At 35.4% G+C, this 19,625-nt stretch overlaps 1 protein-coding gene across 8 annotated transcripts in view; it reads left to right on the top strand.

Moving 5' to 3' along the window:
- Nucleotides 1–19,625, top strand: part of AGTPBP1 (ATP/GTP binding carboxypeptidase 1) — a 64,390-nt gene that overhangs the window by 13,882 nt on the left and 30,883 nt on the right. For 7 of the 8 annotated variants that reach the window (XR_015799659.1, XR_015799658.1, XM_088157150.1 and 4 more), the window contains 15 exons: nucleotides 2,546–2,676; nucleotides 3,199–3,266; nucleotides 3,688–3,751; nucleotides 4,127–4,273; nucleotides 4,525–4,656; nucleotides 6,400–6,493; nucleotides 8,131–8,168; nucleotides 9,690–9,898; nucleotides 10,309–10,486; nucleotides 11,892–11,989; nucleotides 12,964–13,080; nucleotides 14,056–14,768; nucleotides 18,191–18,274; nucleotides 18,529–18,615; nucleotides 18,702–18,850. Coding sequence is in view for 6 of the 8 variants with exons in the window: in XM_088157150.1 (XP_088013276.1) it covers nucleotides 2,546–2,676; nucleotides 3,199–3,266; nucleotides 3,688–3,751; nucleotides 4,127–4,273; nucleotides 4,525–4,656; nucleotides 6,400–6,493; nucleotides 8,131–8,168; nucleotides 9,690–9,898; nucleotides 10,309–10,486; nucleotides 11,892–11,989; nucleotides 12,964–13,080; nucleotides 14,056–14,768; nucleotides 18,191–18,274; nucleotides 18,529–18,615; nucleotides 18,702–18,850 (2,309 nt within the window). In the remaining 2 variants the exon portion in view is untranslated. Of the gene's footprint in view, nucleotides 1–2,545; nucleotides 2,677–3,198; nucleotides 3,267–3,687; nucleotides 3,752–4,126; nucleotides 4,274–4,524; nucleotides 4,657–5,217; nucleotides 5,355–6,399; nucleotides 6,494–8,130; nucleotides 8,169–9,689; nucleotides 9,899–10,308; nucleotides 10,487–11,891; nucleotides 11,990–12,963; nucleotides 13,081–14,055; nucleotides 14,769–18,190; nucleotides 18,275–18,528; nucleotides 18,616–18,701; nucleotides 18,851–19,625 lie in introns of those variants that run through there. The other variant, XM_088157153.1, reaches the window with a different exon arrangement.

The raw sequence follows: 19,625 nt of genomic DNA on the forward strand, positions 1-19,625 counted from the left end.
GAAAAAGGATTGGAGTGATTACGCATTTAGTGCATTGGCCGGGAAACAAAATTAAACCAAGACATTTTCACAAGGAAATTAATGTTTCAGCATCCAAGACAGATTTAATTTAGATTAAAAAATAATTAAATTTTTAAAAATTAAATTTTAATAATAATTTTTTAAAAATAATTAAATTTTTAAAAATTTAAATCAATACTTCACAGTATAAAACTACTTGTATTTAAGAGCTATAATTCATATAACCATTTCTTATTCCTGTTGTTATCAGCTTGTAAGTATCGTCTGTAATCTGAAATTGATTTTTGGCTATACTTCTCATTTAAATTTCAGTGTGGAAAAGTGAGAGTGGTGGAAGCAGTTTCCTGTGCAGCTCTTACATCAGTTTGCTTTCTTGGCACTATAACTTTTGCCCTCAGCTAACTTTTTCTCTTGATTTTAACATTTTGGTAGAGCTAACTGTAAGTGTGAAACCTTTACACAGGTGTAAGATATAAATCAAGGAGTAGTAATTCCTCATTGTTTTAAACAAAACTTACTGTACTCATAGAGCTACTATTGTAGGCTTTAGTTTTATTGTAGATAGAGCAATATGTGTATAAAATGAATTATTGTTGATTATTGTAGGACTCTAATGTTATGAATGAAAAGCCTAGGTAGTTCATGCATGGAAGTCATAGTTTCTTGTAGTTAATTGATAACTGCAATTGAAATGTCAAACATCTGTTTAAAAATTACTGTCATGCCGGAATGTGAATCTCAAAACTATTCTGAATAATTGTTATGATCTAAAAGTATAGGGCAAATAAAACAGTTTCTATACTGACTGTTTAGAATAAACACTTAGAGCAATTCTTTGTTTGTAATGTCCCTATCTATACAAATGCCTGGACTGAGGTGGTGTCTTACACTAAAACACATTTTCAAGGAAATTTTTTGTTGGAGGAGTATTAGGTTTGCTGGTTTTGATAGCAGGGGCATGGCTGCAGGGGTGATTTCCATGAGAAACTGCTGGAAGTTTCCTCCATGTCTGGCAGAGCCAGTCCCTGGTGGCTCCAAAGACGGATGTGCTGCTGGCTGAGGCTGGGCCAGTCAGAAAGGGTGGGAATGCTCTGGTGATAACAGATTTAAGATGAAAGAAGAAAATGTTATTGTGCAGATGTAATTGAGGCCAGAGAAGAGTAGCGTGAGAACATGTGAGAGGAACAGCTCTGCAGGCACCAAGGTCAGAGCAGAAGGAGGAGGAGCTGCTGCAGGCACCAGAGCTGAGACTCCCCTGCAGCCCCTGGTGCAGCAGCCCATGGTGAGGCAGCTGTGCCCCTGCAGAAATGGGGATCCACAGGGGATGCAGAGACCACCTGCAGCCCAAAGAGCCCCCGTTGGAACAGGTGGATGCACAAAGGAGTCTGTGAGCCCAAGGGAGGCCCCATGCTGGAGCAGCCTGTCCTTGAAGGATTTGTATCCTGTGAAGGAGTGACCCAGGCTGCAGCAGTTTAGGGAGGAGGATTGCCTGTGGGATGGACTCACATTGCAGCAGGTCACTGAGAGCTGCTGCTCGTGAGATGGACTCACACTGGAGAAATTCATAGAGAACTGTCTCCTGTGGGAGGGACCCCATGGTGCAGCAGGAAAAAACCTCCTCTCCCTGAGCAGCAGCAGAAGCTTTGGGTGATCAACTGACCAGAACCCCCATTCCCTGTCTCCCTGCACTGCTGGGATAGGAGGCAGAGCTGGAAGGCGGGAGGCATGGCAGGAAGCTGTTTTTAAGGGGTTATTTTACTTGTAATCATGCTCTGATTTTGTCAGTAATAAATTCACTTTGTATCTCTAAGTCGAGCCTGTTTTGCCCATGACAGTATTTGGAGAATGATCTCTCCCAGTCCTTATCTCAACCCATGAACTTTTTCTTAAAATTTCTCTCCTCTGCCAGCTGCAGAGGACAGTGAGGGAGTGAGCAGCTTTGCTAGGTGCCTGGCCTGCGACCAGCATAAAGCCGTGACAGCAGTCCAAAATACCCTTGTATGCAAAATGAATCCAAACTTGGATGATAATTCTGAAAGCCTTCTGGAAGTTTATTTCTTCAAAATGGTGTTTTTTCTTCAGCTGGTGTATGCTAGTTTGCTCACTTCACGAGTGACTTTATTTTCTTCCTTTTCTGAAATGCTGTCTTTTGGACTGTTTCTAGCCAGTTTTTCTTTGAATGGCTAGTTTGATAGGGTATCCTGTCACTTAACATAAATTATTAAATATAAGTCACTCTAGATGACATAGATGAACAACATTTGTACCTATACCTGCATTTTATTTGCTGCAACTGATTTCCCTGTTCACAGTTACTCTTGGAAATGCTGTTACATACAATTAGTCTGCTGCAGTGCAGGCTTTGCAAAATCCGTAAATTTGCCAGAATTGAGAATTAAGACTATTTTGCAATCCAGATAAAATATGGAAGTGAATTAGCCACCGCCATTACTCTAGCATCAAGCTTCTGTTGTTAGGAGCTTTTTTCTTTGATTTTGATGGAAAAATCATATCTTTCTTGTAGTGTTTCTGCCAATTCTCGGACTTTATCCCTGCTGTCACAGCTGGAGAAGATCAATGTGAGCTCTGTATTAGGTGAATCAGACAATGCCAGACATGTTACCTCAAAGATCCTTCATCTGGTCCAGAGTCAAGGTAATTTTTTAACCTTTGTGGTTTCAGTAGTTTCCCTTTTGACCGCTGCTTCTTGTGTCTCCTGCTTTAGACTTAAGTTTTCGTTTAGTGAACTTGATTATCCATCTGTCTTTGTCACTGATTATTGAAAACATCTTTTTAAGACCATATTTAATGTATCTAGTATAGTATTGGTAGTGCTGAGTCCATTTTGTGTTGTCAAATAGCTGTAATTAAAGTAATAATTCACTTAATATGTATATATGTCTGTCTGTATATATTAATGAAAAGTAGAAGTATCTGGAAGGCAGCTTTCTTACTGATATTTTTCTTTACTTTTTTTTTTTCTGGGCCATCACAAGATTGTTGAACAAGTAAAAACAAAAATTAGTTTTAAATCACTTAAGTCTTTTACTTAGTTCTATATACATATATACATTTTAAAATAAGTTTTATTATTTTAAATTTAAATTTTCTTGTTAATTTGTAGATGATAACATATTTTTTCTTCTGTAAGCCAGTATTGGTCTTTTTCTCTGACAGAAAAAACCAGGAAAGAGATTATTTCTAAGGGCTCTACTGGAATAGAAGTTATCTTGTCAACCCTAGAGGTAAAAATTTTTAATTTTTGTGGTTATAGGTTCGTAGCATTTGCATTTTATCATTATGAAATGTATATATTTATTATTATATTTGTATTATGAAATACGTTGTTATCCTATGGAGTCTTCAAAACTTGTGTTGGTCTGTAATGAAAATATACTGTCTTCAAGTAACCTACTTGTGAATTTCTCTTCCTTATATTTAGATATTCTAAGAAATTGCTTGTCACCTATCAGTTCTAATTGATGTCCCATACTACAAAGTGTGCTTTAATTGGTTTTGTAGTTAATTTGGGATGCACAGTGGGATGGTTGCTATGTGGGTCCATCCAAGGTTTTACTTTATTTTGTGGTGGCCTCCTAGCTTTAAATATCCAAACCTTTGTATTAGACTGCTATGTTAGACACAGATCTCTCTTTTTTATTGCAGAATACAAGAGATCTTCAAACTATACTAAATATATTGAATATTCTCATTGAGGTAGTCTCAGTTGGTAAGTCTTCATTAAGGAGTAATATATGATTATATTTATGCTTTCTTTTTCAGGTATTTTTTGTTTGTTTTTGCTAGTTACTTTTTGTTGGGTTTTTCATAAATTATCATTGTTTTGGTTTTTGTTTGTTGTTGTTTGCTGAAGCATATGAAGAATTAAAAGAATGTAAAGACTGAAGTTAACTTTCTAATAATCCTACACAATAGTTTGTGTTAAGTGTAAGTCTAGCATGTTCCTGCATACAGTCTTGCATATTCTAGCGCAGTCATGTATAAAGAAAATACTGCTGTTCTACAGACTAACTTCATGATAACTGTGTCTTAGATATTTGATGTTCTTTGGCTATAGATGTATCAGTTCAATTATAATTTCTAGGTGGTGGTCGGAGAGCAAGTGTCTTAGTCACCAAAGGAGGGACACAGATCTTGTTACAGCTGCTTTTGACTGCCAGCAAAGACTCTCCTCCAAATGAAGAACTAATGATGCTTCTTCATACTCTTCTTGCAAAAATTGGTCCAAAAGGTGATATTAGGCTTAATAATTACACTTTTATTGTTGAAACTTAGAAATTTTTTTTTCTGTTATTGTGTAAGCATCCACATACTCAGAATCGGTAGAGAAGGTAAAAAAGGGAGTAATTTAGAGGGGAGGAAAGAATGGTGGAAAGTAGATAAGCAGTGTTGGCCTCAGTAGGAAAAATTCAGACGTTTAACTTCTATTTTTTTAACAATTTCAAAATTAGTGTGATTGGTGTTGTATTTCTTTGATGTCAGACAAGAAGATTGGCATGAAAGCAAGAATAAATGGTGTCCTAAACCTATCGTTGAATTTAGTGAAGCAAAATTTACAGAACCACAGGCTAGTATTGCCATGTCTTCAAGTATTAAGAGTTTATTCAACCAACTGTAAGTATTGCAGAAAATTATTTTCTTTCCTATGTGAATGAAGCTTTTTATCTAGATAAGGTTAAAATATCAACTCCGAGTGCTTGTTTAATGTTAGTTATTTAAACTATTTTTTTCCCCTGAGAATTTTCTTTTTATGCCCTCAAAATGCTTAAATTCTAGAATTTTTTTTTTTATCAGTGCTATTGAATGTGTGGAATATTGAGCCATCTAGTTTGCATAAATACTGATGTTTAAAGCTCTAAACTAGATATGCTTAACATTTTGCTTGCAGAAGCACTTAAATAATTTTTTCTCATTATTATTCATTCTCATGGTTTTTGTTTCTCATGTTTTATTTGTTTCTTTATTACCAATTTAAAACTTGGTTAACACAGAAAATATTTCAGTTTAACCTAATTATTTCTTAATTTAACCTTTTACTTCTTTTGTTCAAGAGCTCCGCTCTTCACTATTGGACTAATATTCTTCCACAAGAGCCTAGTTCTTAATTTTTTTCATTTGAGCTTGAAATGGTTGTTAATGTTCTTATTTAAGTGCTAGGAATTGAAAACATGGCCATGTTCCCCCCAGAGAACTGATTTGATCATCTGTAAGGTTATGTTTTCAGGTCATTCACGTGAGCAGCTATAATTCATAAAGTCCTAGTATTTTCAAAACATGGAAGCTTTATTTCTCTTGAGCTGCCTGACAATGAGGTAAAATGCTTCTAAAATGAAAAGTCTTATAGAGATAGTTACATTAGTTGCACTGCTTATCTGAAAACTTGCTTCATCCTGAAAATGTGACTAAGTCTCTAATTTGACTTCTTAGATCAGTTCTATTTTTCTGCATTCCTCACTCTTTATGAAGAGAAATAGTAGTTTTCTATATTCTGATGAGTAGTACTTCTTGAAGTTTGTGTGCAAGTTTGTGTTACTATTAGAATAAGTCCTAACTTCACTTAGATTCTGGTATGATGTTGCTGCTAATGATGATGAAATTGCTACCTGGGTTCACGCACTAAATTCTACAGTAATAACAGCATTTATTATGTTGAAGTAAATTCTTAGCTGCTCTCTTCCTAGTTTGTTAGGAGAACATATTGCTAAACTCAGTCAGGAATGGAATTTCTGTGCCTGTGCCAGCAGTTTGTATTTTCAGTTGGCTGTTGGACTTCAAGCATACACTTTAAGCACATATTTCTCTAACATAGGTCTTACCATAGTTTGCTTTCATTTGCCCTCTTTCAAGTAGATTACTTTTTTTTTTTTTCTGAGAACATATATTCATAACATGTAGTTCAGGAAAGCTATACCAATTGGCATTTTAAAATTTTATAGCAGACTCTTGGATTTCAAATCCTGATGAATACACCTGTTTGTCCAAATACTGAAGGGTAGCAGCAAGCAGAACCCGAAATTTTAGAAAACCTTCTGTTTCAATAAAGTGTGAATTTCTATAAAGAAAATTCTTTTTATGCTGTATCTTAGTAACAAAGAAAGCAGAAGCCTGCATTGGAAGGAGTGCATGGTTTTATTTAAAAGTAATAATTAAGTTCTTCTTTTCCAAGTTTTATCAGGATAGGATCATCATGCTAATTATGTGCAGAGTAGTGTCTGCTTGTCACTGTGTGTCTTAAAGGACAAAAATGTCTAGCATTTTTTGTACTTCAAAATTAACTTGTGTGAATTTTAGTTTTGAGTATATTCATCTTTTTCTTTTGCCTACGTTATATTAAAATGGATTGCTTTTAACTTCCAGCTGTAAATGCAGTATCTCTGGGAAAAAATGGAGTAGTAGAACTGCTGTTTAAGATCATTGGCCCTTTTAGTAAAAGGAACACTAGCCTTATGAAGTAAGTAAGATTTCTTTAATATACTATATGGTAAAACCTTGTATATTTTTTCAAAACTTACTTGTAAATGACAAACAATATTGGAGAAATCAAATGCAATTAATATTTAAAGATTAAGGTGGAGGGAGATGGGAAGGAGTACCACAAATACGAGAGATTTTAATTTTCCCCAGTAAAGTAACACAAAATACTTGAATGTCTAGTTGCAGTACTGGTAAAATAATACATTATTTTTTATGTCTAATATTCCTATGTGGAAACTGTACAGTGGTTAACCCCAAATCATAACAAGCAGATCAAGACAATACCATCATTTTTCATTTTGTTTCTACAACACCAAGCCTGACAGAGTTCAACAGCATTCATACAATGTTCTCAGACACAGGTTGTGACTCTTGGAGGTGGTGCTAGGGCCAGGAGCTGGACCTGATGATCCTTGTGTGCCTCTTCCAATTCGGCATATCCTGTGATCTGCCTTGTGCTTTTAGTGTGACACTGTCCCTTTTATTTCGTAATAGAATTTTCTTCCCATTTTTCTGCAAAGCAAATAGACATTCAGAGCAAGAACATGAAACAGAATAGGAAGCCCCACCTTCTCTCTAGTGGGCTATTGTGTTAAAAAGATTAAAATTCACTGTGTAGGTTAAAGTGGTGACTTTAGATTCCCAATCTGGTGGTGGTTGTAAGTTTTGGGGTTTTTTGTTTGTTTGGGTTTTTTTGATTTGGGTTGCGTTCTTTGAGTGAATGTAGGGTTAAAAAGTAGCTAAATGGATGTAACTGAAGATAATCCTTTCTTTATATAATAAAAAATATATAATACACTTTTTTGAAGTACACACCAGTGGAAAACTAATTTTTTCATCTGATTAACAAAGTATTAATCTATTATTGTGCATATTCTAACTTCATTACAAAAGAAATAGCCTTGTGTGATCAAAATCTGGTATTTGTGGTCACAGGGGTAGTGTTCATAAAGCATGTCCTTCCTGTCCCTTTAAGGCTCAGCTAAAATTCCACATATGAACATACCATTCTATGATGTGACTAATCATGATATCCTTTTTTATGGTCTAAGATCAGATGCAAGATCAAGTCCATCTTCAGAAAGAGGGGAAAAATAAGTATATACGTTTTGTAGTTGCACAGTTGAATTGAGAGAAGATCTTTGGGTACAAGGAAAATCTCATGCTGACCATCTTGTGTTGTAGTACAGATTGATGGGCGTTGCTTCTCAGCATATTCATATACTGCCACTATTGACCTGCAGTTTTCTAAAATAATGCCCTTTACTTTGTGGAAGAACTTGTTCTGCTGCTAACAAAGATACAAATTTCAGACAGTGAGTGTCGTTCATAAACATTACGTTGTCACAGTGTTTTTGCAAAAGCTGGAAGTTTGTATAGACACTGAATTGATATTTTTAAGTTTTGTCATCAGACTTCAGATATAGCTGAGATACATGATCTCCTAGTAAAGTAAAATATAAAAGTGAAGTCTGTGCTACAGTGCAACCAGGAAAACATGAAGTTAGACTCTTTATAAATCTGTAAGCAGTAAATATTTTGTATAGTTTTACAGTATTGTAGATTAAGCTTACTGGTTGGTTGCTGTTTTGACTTTTCTTGTTATGTTGACAGGGTTGCTTTAGACACACTTGCTGCATTGCTAAAATCAAGTAAGTGTTTGACTACAAGAAAATGTCTACTTGAGCTATAATGGGTGTGTGTGTATATATTGACCCAGTAAAACTAATTAAATCGGTGGCCAAAACAAAAATAAGACTAGGAAATCTAGAAATAAGTTTCATCTGCTGTTTCTGGTGCTTTATTTATGTTGTATATACATGTATGTTTAATACTTGGCAACTGTTTCATCAGTAATGCAGCAGAAAGGCTGCACTGCTTCCTCAGAACTAGGATCTAGATCCAAGGTGGACAAATAACTTTTTACATTCACTCACCTCAACCATTCAGTAATAGATGTCTATAGCTTAACTCCTGTGCCTCTTTTTTACACATGCATCTGAAAATATCTGTTGGATGGCTAGGGAAAATACAGGTATCCTTCAGTACCTTCCTGAGTAATTAGGACTTGGGTCCCAATAACAAATCTGTCAGTGATGCTCATGAAGTGGAATTAAAGGTAACAAAACCAATGGTGTGTTTCCAGGCATGGACTGTCTCAGCCAGCAGCAATTGATCCTCAAAAGTGTCATCTTTGCAGATTTTGAACCAGCATTCTAACTAACAAGGAATTAAAAACTAATTTTCTCCGAAGAGTTGTGTTAAAGTGACAGCATTTGTAGTAGTTTTAGTAGAGTTGAATAAGAATTGAGATGTGATGAGATTTGCATTAAACCATTTCACACAAATGGTTGAAAATTTCTGTACTGCCTATCACAGGGTGCTGTGTTTATTCAGTGTGATACCTTGGTCTTACAGGTTTGTGTATTTATGAATTTTGCAATTTCTCCTTGGGAAGTTTAGGGAAAGAAGTATTTCCAAATTGTTGTCAGTATTCTATTCTGCAAATTGGCAGTTAAACTTCAATACTGGGGAGGAAAATGAAGTGTTCAAAAGGTGTGTCTTTAAAACCATAGGTCTTGTTTGTTTATTTAGGGGTGTCTTCTCCTTAGTGGTTTTAACTTGTAACTTCATACACTTTTTATAAGAATATATTTTCATAACGACATAAGTCTACTATATATTCCTGTTTTCATACTGATTGCCTAGTATTTGGGATAGAAGTATTTCTGGCTTATGAAATTTGAGTGATAGTTCTAAAACTGTATAGATTGCAAGTGAAAAAAAGAATCTTGTTTCAAATCTTGTATCTAGACACTGTGTGTGTATAGTGATAGATATACTTTGTAGAATTTTTTTTTCTTTTAAATTTACTGGGTGACAGCACCTTACAACTGCCTTTAAGTGTAATGCATGCTGTTTTTCTAGTAAACCATGAAAATTACATTAAATGTTCTAAGAATGAAGTTTAGACTACTGGTCTCAGTTTTCGAGTAATTTCTGCTTAGGTTGATGTAAAACTCTGCTAAGGGTGACTAAAATACTACTCAAACTGAAACAATTCAGTCACTTGGATAAAAAGACTACATTTGACATTGAAAGAAAAATTTGAAAGTAATATTGAAGCCACTGGGCTATCTTAATTTCCTTTCCTAATTTTTTTTTTTGCAAAGAAACAAATGCCAGGAGAGCAGTAGACAGAGGATATGTACAGGTGCTTTTAACGATTTATGTTGATTGGCACCGTCATGATAGTCGACACAGATACATGCTGATACGTAAAGGAGTTTTACAGTGCATTAAAAGTATTACAAACATCAAACTGGGAAGAAAAGCATTTCTTGATGCCAATGGGATGAAAATTCTTTACAACACTTCACAGGTAAGTTTTTCCTGATCGGGTTTACTTATGTTGTTATTTTTGCCTTTTTGGCTATGACCTGAAGTTTGCCTTATTTCTTTTATGAGATTCATGGTCATTCCTGACTATGGGAGTAAGGATTATATTCTCTACTGCACTGAGACATTGAAAGAGTACAGAATTAAATTTGTATTTGCTGTTATTTTGCTGTGGCTATCTCTGGGAGGGGGCAGTTGAACTCAGTTTTAAAGAACAGGAAGTGAAAATGCCTTTCTATTTTGAAGTTTGGATTTTTAAAAAAAGTGAATTTGAGTAGGTGGAAGTTTTTCTGTCCTTCAGAGAAGACGAGAACCACTTTTTTTGTCAATAGTATATAAATGTAATTTGACTTTAAATTTGAGAAATAATTTTCTTTATTTTTCTGTTAACAGGAGTGCCTTGCAGTAAGAACTCTTGATCCTCTTGTCAATACATCCAGTCTAATAATGAGAAAATGTTTTCCCAAAAATCGTCTTCCTTTACCAACTATTAAAAGTGCTTTCCATTTTCAACTCCCAGTTATTCCTGCCAGTGGTCCTGTGGCTCAGCTGTACAGTTTGCCTCCTGATGGTATGGTGATTTTGTAGTACCTTGTCTTTGAGTATGTCTAATTTTGCTTTATGGCAGGTGGAATCAATTGCACTTATTTGTGTTGTCTGCTAAAAGGACTCTGAGATGCTTCTAAACAAACAAAGCATCTGCCATTGTTGGTGTGGAGTACCAATTTCTAATGTTAAGTTTAAAGTGATAGAAATTTTGTCCAGACACATGTGGTTATAAAATAAAAGAGGAAACAAGGACTAGAAGGTGATGCTCATCAAACTCTGAAGTGTAAAGAATAAGCGGTCTCTTCTTGCAACTCATGCAGACTATATGTTGTCCTATGTGAAACGTGTTGTAGTGTACATCCTGTCTTATAGGCGTATGTATCCCTTACTTTCTTTCTGTTACTTTGAAAAGTTAGGATGTGATGAATTTAGATAAAAGTGTGCCATTTGAAGCACTGCCTTTTTAATGTTATTGTGGTTATTTCTTCATTTGCATGATGAGAAAGTAGAGCTGCTTTCTTGGAGTGTTGCTGTGTCTTAGAAAACACTGTACTGCAAAGCATTTGTATGGTTATTTGCAGGAAATCGATTCATCCCATTGTGAACACCTTTCACTATTTTAAGATAATTAATACATATTCTGATAAGGTGAAACAGCTTCAGACAATGGTAATCAACTAATGAAATTGCTATCAGAAAGTTACTCTAAAGTGAAGGGTCAAATTCAGCTTATTAATATCTTTTATTCATGATATCTCCTGAAACAAAATGTGATCATAGTCTGAAAGAAGTAAGATATCCTATTGAGATAGGATACTCCACTAGTTCAAAGATTGTTTATGTTTTGTCTTCAAAGCAGAAAATAGATTTAGAAGTGTGCTTCAAAACCCACAGAAATTAAATCTCGGCTTAACTCAGTAGATTGGTATTGTATAATACCTGTTTAGAAATGTCCTAGTTTACTAAAGTGAACTGATATGTTTTTTTAATGTTTGTTATATGTTGTAAAACGAAGTGAAAAACCTAAGGAAATAGAATACATAGTGATTGAAAAGGAAAAAGTTCTATATTAAAGGACATGTGGAATGTTGGGGGGTGGGTAGAGGTCTGGTTTATTAAAAGTATAATCTTGTATAGTCAGTATTGTAAAAGCAGTGCATGTAGTCATTCTGAGTACACTAGAAAATCAGCATAATTTGTAAACCTCTGAATGAGCCTTTTAGTGGCAATCAGCAGATTTCCTGCATGGAAAACACTGAGAGAACTTAACAAAACACCCCCAGTACTAGTTCACTGGTTCGTTTTCACATTTTTTTCAAGGAGAAAGTGAAAAAGAAAATTAACCCAGAACGTAGAAAATCTTCTTTGAGCATGTGTAATTGGATTAAATGTATAATCTGCCTTACAAAAACCTTTTTATATTGTAGTGGATGATGTAGTAGATGAAAGTGATGATAACGATGATGCTGAAACAGAAACAGAAGTTGAAACTGAAATTGATGATGACAAGGACCAACATTTTAAGGTTGGTAGAGACAAAATTAATAGGCAAAAGTCAGGTATAGCAATTTTTTATTTAAGTTGCTTGAATCTGGTATATAAATGCATTTTAAGTGTTAGAAGCAGCTTCAGGAGGTTTTCAGGGTAATTTCTAAAATTAAAAAAGCTTCAGAAATTCTTGTTCAGGATTTTTATCAAAATTTGTTTCCTTTACACTTGATGTATCTGAAGTGCAGAGAACCACAGACTCCTTTAGCAGTGCTCTCTTCCCAGCTTGTACTTTTCTCAGCCTGCTTTTCTCACATAAGCTGGTCCATATGTAGGAGCTGCTCTAACCTTTTCCAGCATTCTGGACTGGGATTGACTGAATCAGTGTTTCAGCAAGGTAGCAGAAGTTCAGCCAGCTGTAGAGGTAGACATCATACCTCTCTCTCGCTGTTGCAGCACTTAGGGAAGGTATTCTCCTGTTCTCCTGCTGCCACGCAGGACACGGATGGATACTTGGTCAGAGCTGCCTTATTCTGAATTTTTATGTTACGTGTATTTAGGAGTTAACTGAATTGTTTGTCTGTTGTCATGAACTGGAAAGACGTATTTTAATCAAGGCTCTCATGAGCCCTGATGGGGGGAGTATCTTCCATAGAAGCAGTATTGCGTTGTCGCTGCAATCAGATGAAGCCTTCACATTCCAAGTTCCATTACTGGGAATATGCACGGATTTAATGTAAAATCTGATATCTGTGTATAAAAAGTTTGGATGAAAGGAAGAAAAGTGAGATGTTTGTAATATTGCTGTTGAAATGGAGGCTTAGGCATACTAATAATACTGAGCAGTCTAAATCTTCATGGTGAAAGCTGAAGTTCAGCTGATTTTGAAATAGTGATATTTTATCTTTTAGAGCATGGCTATGTCAGGAGTAAAGGTGAATGTTTCAGATTGATGTTGTAGAAGTTCATTATTTTTGTATGCAAGATTAATTTGTTCTGGTGATCTTTCAGAATGATGATATTGAGACTGATATTAATAAACTGAAACCTAGACAGGAATTGGGAAGACCCATGGAAGAACTGAAAATGTATGAGCAATTTTTCCCAGAACTTTCAGAAAACTTTCAGGTAAAGTATATAATTCCCAGACATTTTTGGCCATGTCAGAATGTAGCCGTGGAAAGGGGTTTTAACCCTTTAAGTGCGGCAGAAATAAGATTCACAGCTACATGGTCATCTTTCATGATAGAAAGAAAGAGACAAGTTTATTCAGAAACACACTTGGTTTTATAGCATGACTCACAATTCCAAGAGTAGAGAAAAGGTGATTGGTTCAGAGAGAAGGCACCCCATTCCCAGGGCCTGGACACACACCACAACAGGTGTTCTATCTTTGTTATTAATTCCTTTTTATTTTGGCCAAATTATCACCCTGGGAGAAATTCTCCCTAGCCTTGAGCTGGCCCAGCTTATCGGCTGGGAACAGAGCTGAAAAGCTCCAGCCTGGAATATTTTTCAGGCTGTAATTTTCTTACTTTCTCAATATGTGTCCCACATCAGATTGACTCTGGAATATACTTTTATGTTCTTTTTGGGTGGATACTTCCCCTAGCCAAGAATCATGGGTCCGCAGATCTGGACCTACATACGGCAGTACTTTATTCTAGTTTAGTTAGGTGTTACAGTTGCTTCAGTCTTATCGAGAAGGGGATACTATGGGTAGATGTAAAGGGAAACTGTTTTCTGCTTATTATTGTATATAGAGGAAAGTAAAATACTGAAGAGGGACGTGAGATTTCTGAGAGTGCTTCATTGTATTTAGCATCTCCTTAAATGCTGTGCACCTACTTAAAATAGGTAGTTAAAATATCTGGGCAATTGCATTGATTTTATACTTGGTTATTAATTAACTCCTTGTTATTGCTTTAAGGCCTTCTTGTAAAAGATGTAACTTCATTGCTCTGATGCTTTATAACACTTGTCACCTTTAAATTGCATTTAAAACAAGGATAGAGAAATGTTTCTAATATACATGAAACTTGGGAACTGTTAATTATTTTGTTAATGATTTTAAAAATTTTTTTTCACTTTTGTTTTTTTAAGGATTTGGACTTAGTTTCCAAGGAACCAAAGCCTTTTATACCTGATGCAAATTTGAGTGGACCTATTGTTGTTCCTACAGCCAGTGAGGAGCACACTGCTGAAGCAAACCCATCAACAAAAGAAGTTGCTTTAAAGGAGTGCAGTCCTTCATTGTCAGAGGAATACAATAGAAGGCCAGTGTCTCTGGAACTACCAAAACAAGATAACATGAAAAACAGTAGTTTACATCAGCAAAATGATCAAAGAAACATGCTTCCATCATGCCAGTGTCTGAGCCAAGAAATTGTGAAAGGTTTGGACAGAATCAGTCTCCAGAACAGTGCAAAAAATGATCAGTATTATGGTACAGGGTGTGTAGTAAAGAAGGAAAGCAAAGATAGCCTTACCACGCTTGCTTGTAGTAAATCCTGTGATCATGTTTCACCCTGTGGAGGTAGTCTCTTTGAAGGATCATCTGTCCAGCTGGGAAAACTCTGCTGCACTGGAGTGGATTCAGAGGAGGAGGGGGATTCCAGATCTAGTTCATCAGGAGAACATGTCATGCTTCAAGTTTCTGATGTATCACCAGTTCATGACTGTGATCTTTATCTTGAAATGGTGAAGACCACAAAGTCTATTCCAGATTACTCAGAAGTGGCCTATCCAGATTATTTTGGCCATATTCCGCCCCCATTTAAGGAACCTATTCTGGAAAGGCCATATGGGGTGCAGAGGTGAGTTACCATACTCCTTTTTTTGTTGTTGTTTTCATTCCTTTGAGAAACAGTGTTTAGGATGAGATTAACCTGATGATCTCCAGAGGTCCTACCCTACCCTAGCTGTGCTGTGATTAACAAGCAATGTTGCACTGTTTACTTTGGTGCCTAAAACTTTCCAGTGAAAAGCAGTTTGAAGGTAGGTGAGTAGGCATTGATCAGCACAGAGCCTTAAAGAAGAACACAGTCTGATTCTGTAATTGCTAATTCTGGAATTCAATTTCTAAATGCAAAATTCCATTTATATTCTTCTTTTCTGCCTTCCCACCATTTCCCATGTAAATTTTGTAGTTTGCAAATAAGAAACCAACCTACAGAACCCCACCACCATCCAAACAAAAACATCCTCACCTGAATCCTCCTTTCAGGTCTTAGCAAAGATAGAACAGTTAATAGTTGAAAGATTCTTCACCTCTTTTCTCTGCTGAACTAAATATCTGTCTTTCAAGGAAACATAGTGGAAAAAGTTAAAAAATTAGTACACTAAAGTGTTTGGCTTTAGTGTGCACAGTATAAGAGTTTAGAGGTAACAAATGCAGGGAATGCAGTTTGTGTTAGGTCCTGCAGAATGACATACAACAAAAACACATCAACACACCCTTGTATTTCTTCACTGAGAGATAATAGAAGATGATGAAGAGTGATGAGATTATTAAGAGTAATTTGCAGAAGTGGTATGAAGAGCTGGCTAATACACGTAGGGAGTTACTGTAAAGACGTGAGTACACTAGTGGGTAGCTTTGAGACCTTGCCACTTTCCTAATTATGAGATTGACTGCCTTCACCTTTATGCTCATAACTGTAACCAACTTAATGAGTTTCTTTGTATTTAGATTAAGAGATTCAATGCCTTTAGGTGGTTGAAGGAAAATCCTTCAGCTGTTTCACTCAAGTCATGGAAAAGTGATCTTTGTAGTGAAATGACAAGTGCTGAAACACTAATGACATAAGGAATATATTGTTCAGTGTTGAAGGAGGAGAATCTTTCCTAGCAGGCTATTTATTAGATAGGTTCAGCTGATTTAGAAGGGAGATAGTATTGAGTCAGGAATCACTTAAGAACTGCATTTAAGCAAATCTTGCAAATCTTTATGTATGTTTGTGTAGTAATTAATAATTCTGAATTTTCATTAATAGAATGGAGTGAAGTCAGATACAATTTATCATTCCAGTGCCCACTGTTAGATATAAAGAACTGAAAAAATAAACCTCATATGATTATACATAAGGCTGGTTTCTAGTCCATGAAGATAATTTTAGGGTATATTTAAACTTGAAAATGTTTTATTTTTGTTGTATTTTTTATGTTGAAAGTAACTTTTTGAGGTCTTGTGTGAAGGAGAATGAAATAGCAGGTAATATGGCTAAACTTGAATCAAAAATCCAGCATTGCATTTTTAAGGAACATTGTTTTAAGAATTCGGTTGTCTACAAATGACTCAGTCTTCTGCAACATAACAAACTTCTGAAAAGGGAACTTGTTTAGCAAGGGTGTAATCTGTTTATGATTTCATAGTTTATAGTGGATTGTAAAAATTACTTTAGTAGGGAACATTGGAAAGCTTTAAAGTCTTTTACAAAGCTGTGTTCAAACTCCCGACATTCAGTGTGATTTATGTTCTCTGTAATGTAAGCACTTAGTTACTGCTCACTGGGTAAGTCTTATTTAGAAAATAAATGGTTGCTTTAATTCATCCATGTAATTTGAGAAAATATTGTGTGGGGCCTAAGGTGTGACTTAATGGATTTTCTTCTTACTTTTATTAGAACAATGTAGGGTTTGAGACTTTTTGTTAAGGGTTGCAGTGTATCAGGAGATTAATGATGTGTTTTGGAGTGCTTTTTCTTTCTCTTTTAAATTTAGTAGCATGTAATTATCACTAAATATCTCACCAATATATTACTGTTTGGATAAATGAAATTGATAATACCTGAAGTGTTTTATACTACTGTATCTTTTTAGGAAGAAAATTATTGTATTGTAGAATACCCTATAAATTTGGGTTTAAATTTCTACTTTTTTCTATTCCTTAAAAATTTAGTCGAGTTGGGTTTTTTTTCTGTACATTTTAGTGTTTTCTAGTCATCAGGATCCACAAAGGAGCAATCTCTAAGCACAAGGCTCACATCAACAGTATTGGTTCTATATATTTTTTTTCCTTTAATTTTCTTTAAATAGCTCATCTTCATTTTTTGGAACATGAAAATGTCTGCTACTACTTTTCCTTCTCTTTAGCATCTTGAATACTATTTCTTCTTTGTTTTATCTGCACTGGTTATTATAATGGTATGTGAATGCCATTATTATTTGTAAAATACTTATTATGGATTTTCATTGATGGATTTTGTCTTGGCAAAACTTCTGTCATATTAGGAAGTGTTACGGCATTTTAAAGCTGGGGCATGCCAAGATGAAATGAGTTTTCTAAGACCAAGTGTAAGGTCAAAAATCTGTAATTCTGTCCTGAGCTGAACCTATTCAGATGGATTGTGGTGAGTCAGCCATGTCACAATGTTGTCAGTACCTTGAACTTGTGACTTTTTTTTCAGTTAATTTCACTTTAATAAAATGTGCTAGCGTTGTGCACTTACCTTCTGTTTCTCGTTTGTTAACAGTATTTATTTTAATTAAGTTGAGAATTTCCAGCCTGAATGTACTGTAGCATTCTGTTTCTGTATTCTTCATTGTTAATCTGCCTCCTTTTCTTCTTATTGCAGGTGCTGTGCAAGCTTTTCCACACAGCTCTGCCACTATATTTCATACTTGAACTGCAACACATTCTTACTTTTCCAAGCCAGGACCTAGATACTGCCAGTTGTGCAATGGTTTTGTGATCTGGATAAGCACACACCTGACATTTGGCTGACATCACCAAATTCTTTCTTATTTGTTACGTAGTCAATAAATGAACCTAGATCTCCAGAGGTGAAAAGCTAGTTCACTAACACACTCACTGTACGACCTACTCTCTAAAACTCTTTAATTTTGGTTATGGTAGGACTCATGTAAGTTACTAATGTTATCAAGTGTTGTCATGCATTAAAGCCTTAACACAAGTAATGTTTGAGTAATTTCTGCTTCTATTATAAAGTATAAAACTGCATTTTTTTTCCTTCAGATAAAAACCAGTGAGTTGTGTGCATGAAAACTCAGTTCCCTCAAATACAAATACTGGATTCAGTCAGCTATGAATGCAGGTGTTTAAACTTAAGTACACCTTGAGTTTGTGCGCATAAGTGGGGGTGAAACTGAGATCTGTCTGAGCTGTACCACTGTCTTCATGTCAATTTTGTTAGTTTTCCTGTATGAGGCAATTCCTCTTTTGTGATTGGAAACAGTAAGTGGCAATTTAAATGAGAACTCCTCTTTTCTCTTTTAGGACAAAAATCTGTCAAGATATTGAAAGGCTGATTTATCAAAATGACATTATAGATAGAGTTGTGTATGACCTTGATAATCTGAGGTAAGTTTTTACCTTCTATATACAATATTCAAGTAATACTCTAAGCCAATTCTACTTTCTCTGTGACGTGACTCATAATATTTACAGCAGATTTCATACAAAGTTTCATCTGACATAATAGTGTTTTTACTATCTTGGCTGTATTTGGAGGAAGGCTCAAAATAGTTTCTGAATTGCCAAGTGAGGACTAAAAGAAAGCTGGTTGGTTTAGCTAAGTTTGTTTTATTCATTTTGGTCCCTTTTTCTACTCATAGTTGTTCTGTACCAGAGGAGGCAGATGTTTTGAAGTTTAATTCCAAATTTGAATCTGGAAACCTGCGCAAAGTTATTCAGATCAGAAAGTAAGATATTTCAACTCTACTTTGTGTGATTTAGGCCTTTTATTTCTGCTTCTTACGATGATTGATATGTTTTTGTTAATTTTCAGAAATGAGTATGATCTAATTCTGAACTCGGATATAAACAGCAATCATTATCACCAGTGGTTTTACTTTGAAGTCAGTGGAATGAAAACTGGCATTAGTTACCGGTTTAACATCATCAACTGTGAAAAGTCAAACAGTCAGTTCAACTATGGTAAGATACGTTTCCCCTACTTTGAGAAGAAATATGTAAAAAATAGCTGTACTAGTCAACTTCGCTGTTTCCTCCCCTCTTCCACAGGGTTAGCAGTACTCATGTTGTCACTTTAAATTCTTTATTTTAATGGTATTGCTAGAAAATTATTTGTCAGCTGTAGTTGAAAAGAAGAAATGCATCTCAAACCAAGGGCTGTCAGTTTTTAAAATGAAGTTTTCTTGTAAGTAAGGCCAAAGCAGAAGAAATTTACTGGTAACTGCAGTGCAGTTGCCTTAGGACCATTGGGCAGGGGAGAACAACAACAAAACCTGTTGATTCACACAGATCAAGAAGAATGATAGTTGTCATCATTAATCCATTTCTGCATAGGGGTAGATGTGAACATAAGCAGAGACATTCCAAAACAGTTTTGTCTTACTGATGGTGAGGAAAAATAAGTCTACTTTGAAATGCTGGGGTTCATAAGTGACCATTGCTGTTTCTAGTAATTAGTGTTTGCAGTGTGTGCCTAATTCAAAGGTTTACAAATGGCTGACTGAAAATACCTTTCTTCCTCTTCTTTTCTGGGAGTGTGTATGTGGAGTGTGTATTACTCAGCTTAAAACTGTTTTTTCCTGCTGTATATTCTGAAATTTGTCCTTTAAGAAGGAAGAAATTTCTCCTCCCACTCCAGCTTCAAACTCTTGTTACCGAGTAATATTGTATTCTCCTTTGTCATACACTTTCATCCACATTGATAAAGTCACAGAATGCCAGGTCGTTTGACCAGTAA

The sequence above is a fragment of the Sturnus vulgaris genome, chromosome Z (genome assembly GCF_052056855.1).
Source record: "Sturnus vulgaris isolate bStuVul1 chromosome Z, bStuVul1.hap1, whole genome shotgun sequence".
In the NCBI taxonomy this organism is placed as follows: Eukaryota; Metazoa; Chordata; class Aves; order Passeriformes; family Sturnidae; genus Sturnus; species Sturnus vulgaris.